Genomic DNA, 16,681 nt, shown 5'->3' with positions numbered 1-16,681 from the left:
GCTTTGCTTCATACCATGCACCATAAACGAAGCGCGGCTTTCAAAAGACTGATCTTCAGGTCAGGGGGCCCGTCTGCATGACCCGACGTGCCAGGAGCTGCGCGGTCAATGGCTAAAATTAGCCACTCCAGCATGCGCCACCGATGCAGGACTTTAAAGTTGGCAATCACGCCGGCGTCCAACGGCTGCATGCCTGCCGTAGTATTCGGAGGCAGAAACATCAATTTGACAGATGTTAGCTTTGGGTTAACTCTGTGTGTGCTACAGTTGTCAAGTAGCAAAACTACTTTTCTTCCTTGGCCTTCAATTATACTGTCGAACTCGAGCAGCCATTTCTCAAACAGGTCGCGGGTCATCCATGCCTTCTTATTGCTGCGATAGCGGACCGGGATGTGCTGATTCTTAAAGCACGTTGGCTTCTTTGATCGCTCGATCATGAAAGGCTTGAGACGATGGCTCCCGTCCATGCTAACGCACAGCAACACGGTCACCCTAAGTTTCGAGTGCTTCCCGCCGGGGCATCGATCTCCTTTAAGAGCGCGAGTCTTCGACGGCAACATTTGAAAAAACAGAGCAGTTTCATCGCAATTATATATGTCCTTCTCGGCATAGCGCTCCAGCATGCCGCGCAGCTTTGTCTGTGGCCATTGCTGCTTTGCCTCTGTGTCCAAAGACGGCGCTTCCCCTACCACGTTTTTGTAAATGATTCCGTGCCATTCTTTAAAGCGCTGAATCCAGCCTCCCCCAGGCTCAAAATTTGGCCGTCCCAGAAGAAAAGCGAAGTTTTTCGCTTTGGTGACAAATATTGGCCCACTAATAGGCATATTATGCGCGCGGGTTGTGATGAACCACTGGTGAAGCGCCTCTTCAACATCGGCGTCCAAAGGTCTCTAACCCTTTTCCGCTGATCGGCATGGCCGCTGATAGCTCCTGCATTCACCATCGCGGTGCTCCCGGTTTTTCAAGATGGTTGATATCGTCGACTGGGCGAGCTCATACTTCTTCATGAGGGCGCTCACCTTGAAGCCGCGTCGAGAGTCCTGCAAAATATCCATCTTCGTGTCAAGCGACACAGCTTTGCGCTTTTTCGGCGCCATCTACGAACTGGGTTGTACCGTTGGTTGCACGCTGCTTCGGTGGCGTCAGCCTGCTATCGCGAGAGAGAGGGAGACTGAGTGCAGGACAGGCTCCACCGCGCCGCTTTGCTTGTCGCTTTTTTTTCTCTCTCTCTCTCTCTTTCGGAGCGACTGTGGCCGACGCGCATGAAGCAGCTAGCGCCATCTTGTGGCGCGCTGCGCCTACTCAGGTACTCTCCGGTGCGCAGGCGGGGCGGGACGCGCCTAGTAACGTTAGAGACACGCAGCGTGCTAATGGCGGCAGATACGAACTTACGGAGGTAAACATCGCCTTGTCTCGACATTGTTCGTTTCAGGGAACTAAGCAACGCAAATGTTACGATTATTTTGCACGGAAAAAGCCATCCGGACGGCAAAATTTTGATCGTTATATCCGATATGAAGTGAATAACCTATCGTTATAAATGGTTTTTTTCCCCATAGACCTAATGCATAAAATGACACTCTCATGTCGACCCGTCGTTATAACCGATATATTGTTATATGTGATATCGTTATAAGTGGATTGCACTGTGTTCGGACCTTGTCATAGCACTGTCACATGCTTAGTAGAACTCTGCTGATATGTTCCTCATTCCTATGTTTTCCTGGGTGCAGTCACAAACCAATTTAGTCAAACCTTGATATAACGAACCTCGATGTTAACGAAATTGACAATATGACAAACTATTTCCATCTCCCGATTTTAGTCAGATGTTAGTTCCATTGAAAACCATGTTTATCTTTGTTTTTTCGGGATTTAAAGTAATTTCATGACACTGTTTCAATTTAACAATATTTTCGACCGTTTCAAACCTTTTGGAGTCTTTATGACTGGTAAATCCCGTGAAAAACTAAAGATGTCAGTCAAGGCAAAGCTTATTTATCAAGCACGTGCTAGACCAGTGGGGAGGGGTGAGGACGGGGCAGGAGGCTCGTGCCTGTTTGCCCTCTCCCCCTAGCACATGCATTTCATCCCCTACCCTTGCCGTGCCTGCACATGGGTGTCCATACTTGAGCCATGCACAGACCTGCGATGTGCAAAGGCTGAGCCAAGGTGGTTGGTGCCTCAATGCACATTGTGTTCCTGCGCTTCTAGTATCGGTTGATCGCGTAATCTCAAGTTTCCGAGACACGGTGCGAAGCGTTCGCTCACATTGTGACAGTGAGTGTTCATGGTCAATGAGTGAGATCTGTTTAAGTTTGCCTGAGCACGGTGTGACACTGATAAAACTACGAACCTTACTTCATGTAGTTGTCTCCTTGCGATCATCATCAGTGCATCATCTCTGGCGAAACTGCAACCTCTTTTTTTCTCAGGACAAATATCCGTATCTGTTTTCAATTTGTTGCCGCCATCTGGTGATGGCTGCAGGCACTAAGCACAGTCAGCCATGGCATCCAACATATGTGGCGCCACGTGACACCACACACGAAAATCGCGGACGGCGTGAGCCACACCGATGCATTGCTCTCGGCACAATCTGCACCACGCACTGGTACTCATAATCATGCTATTATAGCCCGACCTTGCGATTTGTTGATAAGTGCTTACTGACAAGATATTATCCATCAGGAATGTTCTAGTAATTTGTGAAATTATTTTTACCGCAAAAACTTACAACCTTGAGTTAATGAAATCTGCGATTTAACAAACTTTTCCTCTGCAAGTACAACTTCGTTATATCAAAGTTTCACTTGTAGAGATGAGTTTTCACGAGGCTCACCTTACGAGTGAAAGTCAGGAAAGGGCACGACACTCCTCCGCTCCGTGACGCACGAAGGCGCTACAGCAGGGTTTGCCGACTCTCCGACATGGCGCAGAGAAGGCTCCAGAGTCAGATCACCAACAAACGCGGGTTTATTCACCCAAGCGCAGTGCGACAGTCACGGCACTTCACTAGGGCTAACCAGGAAGTGGTCCACCAAGCACGAGAACGAGGTGTCATGGGACCAAAGGTCCCATATAACCAACTCCTTGCGGGCCTTTGAGCATCTGCTGCAGCAATAAAGTGCTCAGAGGAAGAGAGCTCGGGTGGAGAGGGTGCCCGGAGGCCGCCACTCAAGAGGCCAATCAGGGCGCATGTCAGTGATGCTTGCGTGGCGATTCGACCCCGGGAGAGAGGAGCACGGATTGTGCGGGAAATTCACTCCAGCGCGCTAGCCATGTGCACCATGTTGCCATTACAGTGGCAGTTCCCGGAGACTGAGCTAAGCACAACGCACGAGCTGGGGGAGGAGGCGCGAGAAGGCACCTCGATCCCCACAGATGGTGACACTGATAATTTGGACGTGCTTGATTATTTGAACATCGCCGCAGCACTGCCACTAGCCCTATAGACTTAATGTATAAGATCGGCCAGAATTTCGGATACCTTACAGCATGCTTTGCAATAATTTGGACTTTGACTACATGACCATGACCACCGAGTCTTGCAAAAATAGCAATATTTTTGTTTTGATACATCGCCAGAATGGTCATCGGCCATGCTGCCAATGCCTCCTTGAAACTGTACGGAACGAAGCCTAGTCAATCTAGTAGGCACCGATAAAGATTCGGTGAATGCTTTGGCTGCACTTTCGTCTATCTGTAGCAACAGCATGACAATGATTGAGATGCAGGCCGCAGTTTCGTAGCGATGCCTTCTGCTCGATTCTGTGCCACTCTTATTGTCCACTGTTCATGACCGGCTGATCCCGTTGATATTGCTGTGGCCTGTCACTCTGAGACCACTGACAAAGCGCAAGAAGCAGGAACTAGGAATAACATACGAGGCATTGCCATAAAATCTGCTCATTGCTAGAAATCTGCTTTCAGTGTGTCATTGGAACATGCAACTGGCACCGTCACTCCATCATTAGAGCACAGTTGCTCCAAAAAGAGCATAAAAACCATTAAAGTTCACATTTGGAGTTCACCACATGAACAATTGTGTCAATGAGTTTTTCAGCTTTTAGCAGAGTAAAGTGCAGAGACGCTGCTTCATTTTTTAAAAAGACTTTTCGTGTGTCTTTAGGGCCCAAAAATTCTATCAGTGAATATAATTCAATACAAACTGCTGAACAACCTAAACTGCATATTGTGGTATGATTGTAGATGCTACACGGGCCAAGACAATAAATATTGATGTGTGTTTTTTTGCACAGGTTTCCATTTTATGCTTGTGTATTCTGTTCAACCAATTCAAGAAACCTGCTGTTTCTTTATTTAATGGTATACATACAATGGTTACATCTTTCCATGTTCGCTTTTTCTAGACTCTCATCATGGCGTTGGAGCAGCTGCATTCCCTCAGTGCATTGGACAACGAGGGACTCCTCACACGTCTGGGGCGAAGGGTATGCAGTACTGTACTTAGATTCTGTGTCTTTTCAACAATTTAGTGATGTGGGCATCTTGTCCCCTAATCTCCCTGTGTAATTTCTGTTTACCTAGATGGCTGAATTCCCCTTGAGTCCCAACTTGGCCAAGATGTTGATCATGTCTGTTCACCTGGGCTGCAGTGAGGAGATCCTCACAGTGGTCTCCATGCTTTCAGTGCAAAATGTGTTCTACAGGCCGAAGGTATGCGAGCGATTGAACTTCTGCCATGTTTGTTACATGCATTACATTGTTGGCTTTTGTTGTAAAATAGCTTTGACTGCTCTGCTGTATCACTGTGCAGTTTATATATAATTTTTTTTTTAACTGTACGGTAGGCAAGAAGGGATTATTGTTGGAGATGGCTTGCACATTTATGCAGTGACACTGCAGGAGAGTCAAGAGCTGCAGTCAAGTTCAAAGTTATCCATCTTGGAAGGTGCTAAGCTGAAAGTTGGAAGTTTGCACCAGTCCTCCTGATTTATGTTGCTTGCTTATGTGCCCTTGTTCACTTTACACGGTTTACATATTAATGTGTAAGCATTCTTTGGCGAGTACCCAAGCAAAGTCTGTCCGTCACGCGAGAAATGTGATGCCTTGTATCTGTACAGAAATGCGTAAATTGTGAAGTTAAAATGTTTAATCATTATAATAGGGTAAATTTAGATGATTGGTAGCTTATAAGTGATAAGGAACAATTGAAACAAAAGAAATTGATCAGAAAGAATACCAATATGATCAGATTTATGCATAGCCATAGGGATACATAGGGCTCCATAGAAAATGCACAGAGAAGACTAGTAGTGGTGGGCCAACTAAAATTTAGGGGTGAGCCAAATGAAATTTGGGTGGGCCAACTTAAAATTCTAGGTGGGCTGACTTAAATTTGGGGGTGGGCCAACTTGAAATTCGGCCATGGGCCAATTTGAAATATGAGGGTGGACTGAATGATTTTGGGTGGGCCAACTTGAAATTTGACCTGCCATGGTTGCTTAGTGGCTGTGGTGTTGTGTGCTAAGCATGAGGTTGCAGGATTGAATCCCGGCCACGGTGGCCGCATTTCGATGAGGGCTAAATGCAGAAACACCCGTTTTTTACTGTAGTGCAGATAGCACAAGGACACAGAAGAGAAAACAGACACACACAGGCGTACACCCATGTAGTTAGATTTAGGTGCACATTAAAGAACCTCAGGTGGTCCAAATTATTTCGGAGCCTCCCACTACGGTGTACCTCATAATCAAATCATAGTTTTGACCCGTAAAACCCCATAACTTTAACTTGAAATTTGGGGCTGGGCCAACATGAAATTTGGGAATGGGCTAACTTGAAATTTGGGTGTGGGCCAACATGAAATTTGGGGATGGGCCAACTTGTAATTAGGGGGTCGGCCAGCTTACATTTGGGGTTGAGCCAACTTGAAATATGGAGGTGGGCCAACTTAAAGTTTGAGGGTGGGCAAGTTAAATTTCGGGGTATGCTTACTCATACTTTGACAGCTCCAGTGGAGTTCTTGCAAATGAAAGGGGGTTTATTGCAGCTCGTACGAGGGATCGCAAGTAGCTCTTGATCGCGAGTCCTAGCCGTTCGCATCAGCAGCCCGGGCTCGGGTCTCGCGCCGCAGCGGTGGCAGTCCGCACAGCGCCACATGCATGTTACCCACTACACATAATTTATTTTTGCTGTAATGGACCAACTGGCCTAAATCAATATCCTATTCCACAAAAGTTATAAACATAGCAGCATTTGGATATTAGGTACCTAGAGACCAGTTGCAATGTCTTAACAAAAACCCATCAATGTAGACAGTCATCAATATTTTTTTTTCACAACATTGTAGAAACCTAGTTTGTAGAACATCTTCACGAACATCATTAATCGCTATTTTGCCTCCATGGATTCAGTGAGTGAATTAAGTGCAGACACATATAAGTTGCTCGAAAAATGTTGTGAAGTGATGTTATTGACAAGGGTGGAACAGCTGCGACAAGTGCACCAAATTGTATCAAGCACTATCCTTTGTGTCATCCTGCTCCAAAAGGGCATTTTAGTGGAAAATCGCGCCAAGCCTGCATCAAAAAAGCACCGGAGCTGCTTTGACAGTAAAACTTCAAAACCTAAAGTGCACTGTCATCATCATGTAGGTGTGAACCGAGCAGCCATAGCCACGGATATAGCTGATGCCATTGGCCTTCTGTTTGTTGTTTTCATTCTTTTGTTGCATTTTTATCTGGTGGAGGTTCCAATGTTCTGCCGCTGTGCTGAGACCAAACTGGAGCAAGCAGAGCAGCATGTGCGCTCTTATCCTGTCCGGCTTAAAAAGGAGCAGGAAGGAGCCCCCAGTGCCCACTTCATCACGTTACCATGCTCACCTATGCCCCCCCTCGTAGTGCATGCTTGGCCAGATTAACACCTACGTTCACCTGGCCTCCTTCCCTCTAGCGTGTGCTTGATCATATTACTGCATGCTCACCTGCATTATGTCAAGTGCCACATAGGTACATTTAAATGTGGCACTGATATATTTGTTGACTATTCTAGTTAATATTGAGGCCATATGGCGTATGGATGTACTTTTAATACTCAATCAGAAGTGTTTGTCGCTGCACTGTATCAGCTTTCTGCCTGCGCCATGATCTGGACCAAAAGATCAAATGGCTATTCCACCACTTTACCGAGTGCCAGGCTAAAAAACTAAGTAGATTAGTATTTATCCCATTTTGAAAAGTACTTGAGCAGTATACTAATTGCTGCATAAAGTAACTAATTACTTGCAAATTACTTTCAAGGGAAGGGTTACATATTCCTAGAGAATGGTCGTAAATCCAAAATTCCATTTTGAAAAGTACTTGAGCAGTGTACTAATTGCTGCATAAAGTAACTAATTACTTGCAAATTACTTTCAAGTGAAGAGTCACATGTTCCTAGAGAACGGTCGTAAATCCAGAATTACCAAAATCCAAAGAGGGAAGCCCACAGGAAAATGGAGGCTTGAAGTGATTAACTTTGGTCGAACAGAAAATGTATCTGGAGCCAACGTTTCAATTTTGTCCTAGTCCTGATGTAGACAAGTTCTCTTGTTGAAATGGCTATGCCGACATTCGTTTTTTGACCTTAGTTAAGCATTACCAAAATGTCATGTTTGCCTGTGAAACGAATTGTCTTTGGAAATTCAAATAGCATAGCTCACTCCTTTTTTTCATGGAGAAACAGTCACTGAAGAACTAGCAGAAAAGGTGATTAGAGTTTGTTTTTGTAAATGGGCAAAATCAATGTTTAAAATGTATTGCTGCAGTGATGTAGCTGTTATAAAGGGAAGAAGATAACATTTGTTCTAATGCTTTGACTGCATCACTGTTCTTTATGCAGTAACAGCTTATAATGAAGAAACAGGCAATGAGGTGTATGGCACGGCCCATCGAATGTAGGGGGTGTAGTACCATATTTTTCCGTGTATAAGCTGCCATCGCTTATAACGTGCACCCCCAATTACAAAATTCCGGGAAGAAAAAAAATATCTCTGCATATAGCCTGCTGAAACAGCTGCATACAACTGCTCAAGCCTTTGTAAAACAGGCTCTATTTGTAAATGTTTGACTTGTCCATCTTCGGGCAGCAGCTCTGTTCCTCTCCTCTGTGGCGTTGCCGATTGCTGTATTCATGCAACAGATGTGATCGCAGATGAATCAGTCATGTTTCATATGATGGGAATCAAACCAGTTCGTAGCTAGCATTCACATGACAGTGTATGACAGCGTGGACAGAGCAGCCCTCACATGAGTAATGGTGATGGAGCAAAGGCAACCAAGCTGGAAATCCCAACGGTGATTTGGCTGATCACCATATCGCAAAATGCTTCGTGCGGACCAAGGGAACGCTGCAGGAATGGGCAACATATGATCACTTGATACGCAATCTGCAAGCTCAAATTACGATTTGCTTTGCCATATGAATATGGCGTTATCATCAGCTTCTGCTGCTTCAGGCAGCCGTTGAGCGCAGCTTGTCGTAATCAGAGTTCTAGTTTGCCGACGCCACGTGCACTATTTGCTAACTACTACCTGCAAAATGATGGCCCGTAAAGAGGAGGTGAATGGATGACCATGAAGGACGGTAGAAGGGAGCTTCAACATGCAGGGGTGGAGTGAGGATAGGATTCCTTAGGATATAATGAAATTTTAAATGGCAGAGAACTTTGGCTTAAGGTGTGGCTTCACGGCAGCACATCCCATGCTGCTACAAAGCCACGTCTGAAGCTGAAATTCGCATATAACCTGTACCCCAACTTTACTGTTACGTTTTTTAATGTTTTTGGTGTAGGTTATATGTGCCAAAATATGGTATTATGCTGACGAATTTTTTAAAGCCAACTTTCAAAGCCAGAGCACAAGCCAGCACTCTGGCTTTGAAAGTAAGGTTTCAAAAATGTTGCAGCAGCTAATGCATCTTCTATTAAATATATTTGGGTAAACTTCAGAGGGGTACATTCTAAAATTTTCTGAAAAACTTTTGAAGTATGGACATTACAAATTTTCCTGCATAGTTGGACCATACTGGTGCCTTCTCATTCCTCCTCCTACATTCTCACACTCTTTAACTGATATTCATGTCATGCTCCAACTAGAAAGCTTTGATGTAGCTTGATATAGCTAGTGGATGGATTAAAGGGAAAAACTGTCAGTTACGTCGTAGCGTACCACATTTAATAAATGACTAAGATATAATGACACAACACTGTTTATGTGCAGGACAAGCAAGCACTGGCTGACCAGAAGAAGGCAAAGTTCAACCAAGCAGAGGGTGACCACCTGACACTGCTAGCTGTTTACAACTCTTGGAAGAACAACAAGTTCTCCAACGCGTGGTGCTACGAAAACTTTGTCCAAATTCGGACACTCAAGCGGGCACAGGACGTGCGTAAACAGCTGCTTGGAATCATGGACAGGTAGGTGTCGCCCTTTTGTGCACCTCCTTGTCTTGCTACCTTTGTTTATAACTTTGCTATTGTGCTATTTTAATGTTTAATTTGACTGTTTGATTACGGTCACCACTTTTCTAACCACACATTCATATTTAATTGATTGACTATGCATATTCTGGTGGTTCTAAATGTCATACAGAATCTGTGTTCCATTACGTGATTGGGTTAGGGCGGAGCAGTTGTTAATCGTTTTCGCTCTTATTGGTGCTTCTGCGTGGCATCAAACTTTGGCATTAATGCTGTACTTTTCTAGGTTGTACTGTTGCATCATGCTAAACGTCTCAGCTTCAAGCAATGAGAAGGTATGAACTACTATTCACATCACTGCCTTTCTTTGCACTTCAGGCACAAGCTAGACGTAGTTTCCTGTGGCAAGAACACAGCACGCGTGCAAAAGGCCGTGTGCAGTGGCTTCTTCCGGAATGCAGCCAAGAAAGATCCCCAGGAGGGATACCGGACACTTGTGGACGGCCAAGTTGTCTACATCCATCCGTCCAGCGCTCTCTTCAACCGCCAGCCGGAGTGGTGAGATGCGTCATTTTTTGTCTACCTTTGATCAGAGTGGAGCTGGTTGATAAATTCTTTTCTCTTCAATGTTTGAGGGTTTTTACTGAAACAGCAATTAAAAGCTTGAAACCGAATTTGCTGTATCCATTGATCCATCCATCTTACACCGTCGTTGTTGTTATGTTGTTGTCAGGCCAACGGCAGTTGGCCTCTTAGAACACTTTTATGCTTCACATATATGCTCCAGAGCGTGCGCAGATGAGTTTTATGTCTTCTTTCTTTTTTCGCCTCGGTGCTTCCTTCAGTTGATAGTCGCCGTTCGTGTTGCCCACTTCTCTTTTGCGTCCGTGTCTGCACACCTTGCCCCTTCTTTGCATTAAGGACCTGGTATTTTTTGGTTTCGTAGATAAATCTAGTTCATTATATCCATTGGCACAACAACTTTGCTTCTTGAAAGTGAGGATTTAAATACATTGAACTCCAAGGGGGATAACAAGGGGAATTTCACTTACTTCGTTAGTATATCCATTATTTTGTTATATCATGTATCGTTAGTATGAGGTTTGACAATTATATTATTCTAGTGTTGGAGTAGGTGGCAGTGCCACGGTGAAGTCTGAATAATCACACGAGTTAGAAAAATTTTGCATTTAAGAATTCGGTCACCGTCTGCATTTTGCATTTTTCTTACCAGAATATATATTTGAGGCACCTGCAAAGAAAAATTTGCTGTGATATAACCAACGGCGAGTTGGATATCACATTTTTTATTTTGTTGTTGGGGTAGAGCGCTCCATTGAAATAAAGCACGGCGAAACAAACTTTGTATTTACTTCGTTATACCTGATAATTCATTATGTTGAGGTTCAACTGTCATTTGAGCAATATAGCGCTTGCCAATAAGCATCATTAAAGGGAACACTGGATTACTTTTCAAGCACTGATCACTCCTAATTTGTGAGTTTGAACCTGAAATGCAAACATGTCTGTCAATCAGATTTCACTGTTAAACAGCCTCATAGAAAACCTTTATGTTTAACATATAGGAAGTGGAGTCACTGTGATCTTTCAAATATAATTTGAGTGTTCCCTCTAATATTGTATGTCATTATAGTCCATAGGGAGCATGTTTTCAGAAGGAAAGTTTCATTCACTCTTGCATCATTGTCTAACTTATTGGAGCTCTGTATTTTGTAAAAGTGACCGAATTATTGTTTTAAAGAAAAGTTGATCTGTGATATTTACATCAACCTAGTGTTCCTTGAATGTGCCCACAAATGTTATTTTTCCTCTTGACAAAACTGACTCGGGCATCTGTTTTTTGTTTCTGCTTGCCAGGGTGGTGTACTACGAGCTGGTGCTGACAACCAAGGAGTACATGCGAGAAGTGACCACCATTGATCCCAAGTGGCTAGTCGAGTTTGCGTCTTCCTTTTTCAAGTTTGCCGACCCAACCAAGCTGAGCAAACACAAGAAGCAGTTGCGCCTTGAGCCTCTCTACAACAAGTACGAGGAGCCGAACGCATGGAGAATATCCCGTGTACGCCGAAGACGCAACTGAACATTCATCACTCGTCAGCAGACTTTGCACGTCTGCGTGAAGAACATCTTTGGCTTCGTGACCAGTACTATAGTGCCGTTCTCATTTGTGTTGTGTACTGAAACCACAGACCATGTGTCGTGTAAATATGGTGCGGTCTTTGTTGTGTCATGCTTTTTGTTGGGAAGAAGGAACTCTGCAGTTTATAATCATGTTCGCTGGGATGTGTTATAAGTAGTTGTATTTGTAACACTTTGTCCATTCTCTTTTGGGAGTGACTGTTTTTCACTATGGTTGCACGTGTTCTTTATGTAGCTTGACCCGTTTGACTCCCAAGAGCTTTCCAGAGAAAATGCCCTCAAGAATAGAACACACACACGAAACAATATTCCAAATTTTTATTTTCCCAAGTTCTTACACCTAACAGACTGATCAATACAAATGCTGCCTGAACATGCAGGGGTTGCATTTTGCAATGCTGATAGAAATGCAGGACGAGTACAACACATCGCACTAATTCTTCCCAAAAGTTTGTTCACCCTGTAAAAAACAATGTATATATTAGTCTGTGTCATAAGTGTTGTCTTTATGTTGCATAATGTAAAAATGTGTAAATATGACTTGAAAGGTGAAAACCTGACCCCTTTTTTGGTACTGGTGACATTCACTCATGTCCTAGTATTAAGCATACTGAAATAAACATGAAGGTTCAAATAAACAAATTGCTGAAATGTTTTTCCCCCTTTTTTTGCATAAGCAGCAGCAAGGTGCAATATACTACCACAAGCTGTTTCTTTTTTTCCAGATTTCTATCTGTTTAAGCAAAGGCCCTTATCTCACTTACCAGTGCAAAAGGTATAATATTCTGTTCAAATAGACATATAGACATGGCATCAAAGCTGCCTTTCAAACACAAAGCAAAGTTTTGATCAGGATTTGCTCGCCGTTGCATGCCTGAGCGAGCTAAGCTTTGGTAGGTGTAGTTGTATTAGCTCTTGAATGATTTTTTAGCTTATAGAGGCTATTGTTCGTGACTACACTGCGTTCCACACCATTTGCAACCACAGCACATTTCCAGGCTGACATTCTTGAGCATCATTTCTTTTAGCTGTGTGTACAACTGTAATCAATTTAACTACTATCTTTTCTCTCCGTTATTACAGAGCCATTTTTAATAAGCCTTCCAGTGCAATGCTCCCTGGATAGTACTGATGCTTTACATCTTCCAGTGCATGACCAAACTTTTGAATGGAGCCTGGCAAAGAGCCAAAGAGCTTTGAAATGAAAATTCCTTTGTTATATCTGATTTCGTTGTTAGCATATATTCATTACATGCTTATATCAATTTTATTATATCAATTCAGATTTGCTTCGTTACATCGAGGTTCGTCTATATATGGTTTTCAGCGCACATGTTGATCACAGACGTTAATCTAATCGCTCGCAACTTGTTTGCCTCGAGTTTCACACGTTTTGAGAGGTGAACTAAAGAAGTTTTGGGTCTGTCCTGCTACTTTACATAGGAGAGGGGGAAAAAGGGAAGGAAAAGAAAAGAGAGAGTGCAGGTGACAGTGATAATGCGCAGTGAACTATGCGCACTTGTGATGTGTATATACGTGCTTTGCGCACAGCATGTCGCAGTGCACAGGTGTCTGCTACCTATGTGGTGTTAGAGCAGGATGCGAGGTTGCTCTATCACCGCATGCACTTTGAGTGTTGTTTAACACTTTGAGGGTCGATTTCTTTTGCCATATGCGACCACCCAGGGTCAATATTTTTTATTGCAGATTTCAATTCTTTTTAGGGACTTATTTAGAAAAAAATTTACCGCAATTTTTCTAGGGTGACCGTAAAGTGAAAAAAAAAAAGTATTTTGCGTTGGTATATATGTGCTCTTCATTCTTGAATAACAACAATAAAAAAGGAAATAAACTTATAAGAATTAAAAATTTGATGCATTTTTATACACATAGTTGAAGGCCTTGAATATGCGCACATGAGAATATTTCGCAAGATTCAAATGTTCCTGCTCTTACACTAATATCTAATATGTACATCCATAGCGTAATCGAACTGCGTAGGTGCGCACACTTAAGAAAACTGTGGTTGGGTGCCCGTCAAAAAAGCAAAACGTGTGACAAACTTCCGCTAATCTTCATCTTATCGCCAACCAGAGGCAATTAGTTTTCGCGAGTGTCAAAAAAAAAGAAAAGAAGGCGCCATCATTCCTGTGTGCACCCCTGTGAGCACTAAACGAGCGAGAAACAAGCGGTCGCCCTTTGAGCGATTAGTAACGAGATAGCCATCAGTTTTGCAAGCACAAGGAGCCGAAACCGCCCGCGGTAGATAACCCAAACCGCCTCTCGCGCGCCTGCACGCCAATGCGCGAGCGGTAGTATATGGACGCGCGGGAGCAAACTAGCGCTAAAACAAACCATGCAACGAAAACCGAGAGAAGGAGGCATGCAAAAGAAATTTCCTGTATTCCCACATAGTGGCAGCACATGACAGAAAAGAAAAAGTTAGGAAATTGGCGCTCTTTGAACGTACAGATGGCGCGGTAAATATACGGCATCGACCATTTTTGGACTTGTTCGCGGCACCGTATATTTACGTCATTGACCCTCAAACGGCTAACACCCCTACAATCTTCTGACCATAGAATATTAAAGGTCCATGTGATTCGCCCTGCACATTGTGATCTAGTTCCTTGTAGTTCAGTGCCAGTTTGGAACTCTTACTGAAATGTCCCGGCACCTCCTACACGAGCCCCCGCTCTACCTTTCCCACAGGTTCAGGCAATGTTGTGAACTTGCTCTGGCATTAAGCTTGCACTCAGTGAAATGAATGAGGATGTGCAGATGCTGCCATGCTGCACTTGTGAAATGAAGAGCAAGGTGCCACACCTCCTGAACATAGTTGAGGAAATGCAAGTGCCTCAAGCTGGCCTTAACTGTCTGATGTTTTATGCCATAATCAGGGCAGTTGCACAGGATGTGCAAGATCATCTCTGGAGCCGGACGTGCCTTCTAGTTGGGGTTGTCTTCATGACCCGTATTATGCAGTGAGGCAGTGATGGGTAAACATCAGCCTGACTGTCATTCTGTGTAGTAAAGTTGCGTGACTTTTCTTTACTATCAGTGGAGTCCTGAACCGTGAGAAGGCAATTTCAGCTATAGTTGGAACCATCCAAAGAAAGGGCAAGGCTTTTAGGCTGCGCTCATATAGTCTTGCAGCTAGAGACGTGTTATATGTGCATTACTACTGCCCATAAGCCATCACCAACCTATTTTATGTCTGCTGTAGTATAAGGGCCTCTTCTAGCCATCTCCAACTGCCCCTGTCTTGCGGAAACTAACTCAATGCTTGCGAATTACCTAATCTTATCACCACACCTTATCCTTTGAAAGCATTTAGCTTTCTTTGAGTACTAACTGTGATCTTTAATGTCTAGCCATTCTCGTGGGCCAATCCCAGAGGTAGTACAGTCTAACAAAGTGGTAAAAACTGCACGGTGGCAAGGGGAGCATTCTTGCGTTCTTCCGTCGTGACAGCTACCATTGTGAGATGCAGTTGTTCACATGCTGCTCCTCTGATTGAAGACACAGACACTGTCATTTGAAACGCTGCCCATCTGGTTGCAAACGCTGCACAGGCTTCCGAACTGGTCCTTGAAGACATGGCACTCAAAGTGATGGTCGACTTCCACGTACGGGTAAAGATCAGTGGTGAGGGGAGTGCCTCCCATAACACATAGCGCAATATAGTACCACAAGTAACTGCGTCCCAAAGCATGCTAAACGTATTCTTGGATTGCAATCGCGGATTGGCTCTTCTTAATTTTTTTTTTTTTTGGCACTTGCTGTGGTACTCTGTTAGACTACTGGCATGGCCTGTCCAACTCCATTCCTTTATCTCAACTATATCAGCTGCAACCGTCTGCTCTCTAATCAGCAGAGCTGTCCTCCTGCCTCTTAATTTTATCACAATAATTTTTCCAGCCATAGACACAATAGAGTCATCGTATTAAGCAGTTTTGTATTGTCGCTCGTGTTTGCACAAGAAATCTACTGTTCAGGATTATTGGTACTGTGCAATCACACACAAAACGCAATTTTATTGGTCGTTACACTGCTGTAAAATGAAGGCAGATGTGTCACGCAGAGGCTTAGTACTAAGATTACTAAGAGTACTAAGGAAAAGCTTTACTGTGAAATCTAATTTTAACAAAGCCACACTTCCAATTAAAAACTTTAATTGGTTGTTTATTTATGGTAAAACGAATAAGACTGCAAAAAACACCCGCATACACCCACATGCAATCACTCCAAAAGGACTCCCCAGTTGGACTGATTGCTGGTGTTGGTGTGTGCATGTACGTGGGTGTGTTTCTTGCACTCTAATTTGTTTTAGCATTATGAGTTATTAACAAGCCCAACAGTAAGTTATTCTATTATGGTTTCTTGTTTTAGCTGTGAAAGTATGTTTCTCAAATGCCCTGGCAGGTAATGTACTGTAAGGTGGTATATTTGATAGGGGGTTCCTGTAGAAATGATGGCAATGACTGCACAATTGAAATGCTTCAATTCAGTTTGTGCTTCCACATGCATGAGCTTAAGAAACATAACGACGGCAAATTTCTTCTCTCATTGCATGTGGAAAGGTGCAGGCAAATGCTGCTAAAACAAAGCAAGTGGAATGCACAAAAGTAAATACATTTTTTTAGTAGCTTTACGTGCAGAGTCTGTGGTGGCTAAATATGTCTGTGACTAACCATGCAAGTCAGTGTAGTCACCACTTATCTTTACCACCAATCTGAGAAAAACGTTAACAGTTCCAAATCCTGTGCCCAGTTCCTGTGGTACTCACATGAAACAGGCTGCAACAGCAGTATAAGACTCTAAGCTTGCCCATTATATTAATCTAATCATCCACAACTTATATCATCCACAACTCTCTAGAGAACTACAAGAGTCATTGAATCACAGTTTAAAGAAACACTAAAATAAACATTGAATTATTGAAATAGAGGAATCTTTCTTGCCATGTGGTGGCGGCAGGTACACATTTTCACAATGTTATTAAGAAATAACAAGGATATATATATATATATATATATACACACACACACTTTGTTTCATGAATGCGCAAACCGAGGGCAGATGTTTTTTATAACT

General features: G+C 43.4%; 1 protein-coding gene across 1 annotated transcript in view; it reads left to right on the top strand.

Moving 5' to 3' along the window:
* The window catches only part of pea (ATP-dependent RNA helicase pea), a 68,444-nt gene extending 54,728 nt beyond the window's left edge, over positions 1-13,716 (top strand). Inside the window, exons 21-25 of the mRNA XM_050187589.3 lie at positions 4,374-4,454; positions 4,552-4,680; positions 9,225-9,421; positions 9,803-9,982; positions 11,303-13,716. Coding sequence (XP_050043546.2) covers positions 4,374-4,454; positions 4,552-4,680; positions 9,225-9,421; positions 9,803-9,982; positions 11,303-11,525 — 810 coding nt within the window. The 3' untranslated portion in view covers positions 11,526-13,716. The remainder of the gene's footprint in view (positions 1-4,373; positions 4,455-4,551; positions 4,681-9,224; positions 9,422-9,802; positions 9,983-11,302) is intronic.
* Positions 13,717-16,681: the final 2,965 nt, after the last annotated feature.

Source organism: Dermacentor andersoni, chromosome 2 (assembly GCF_023375885.2).
Source record: "Dermacentor andersoni chromosome 2, qqDerAnde1_hic_scaffold, whole genome shotgun sequence".
NCBI lineage: Eukaryota > Metazoa > Arthropoda > Arachnida > Ixodida > Ixodidae > Dermacentor > Dermacentor andersoni.
Note: the sequence above shows the minus strand (reverse complement) of the source record. Positions and strands in the feature narration are given on the sequence as shown.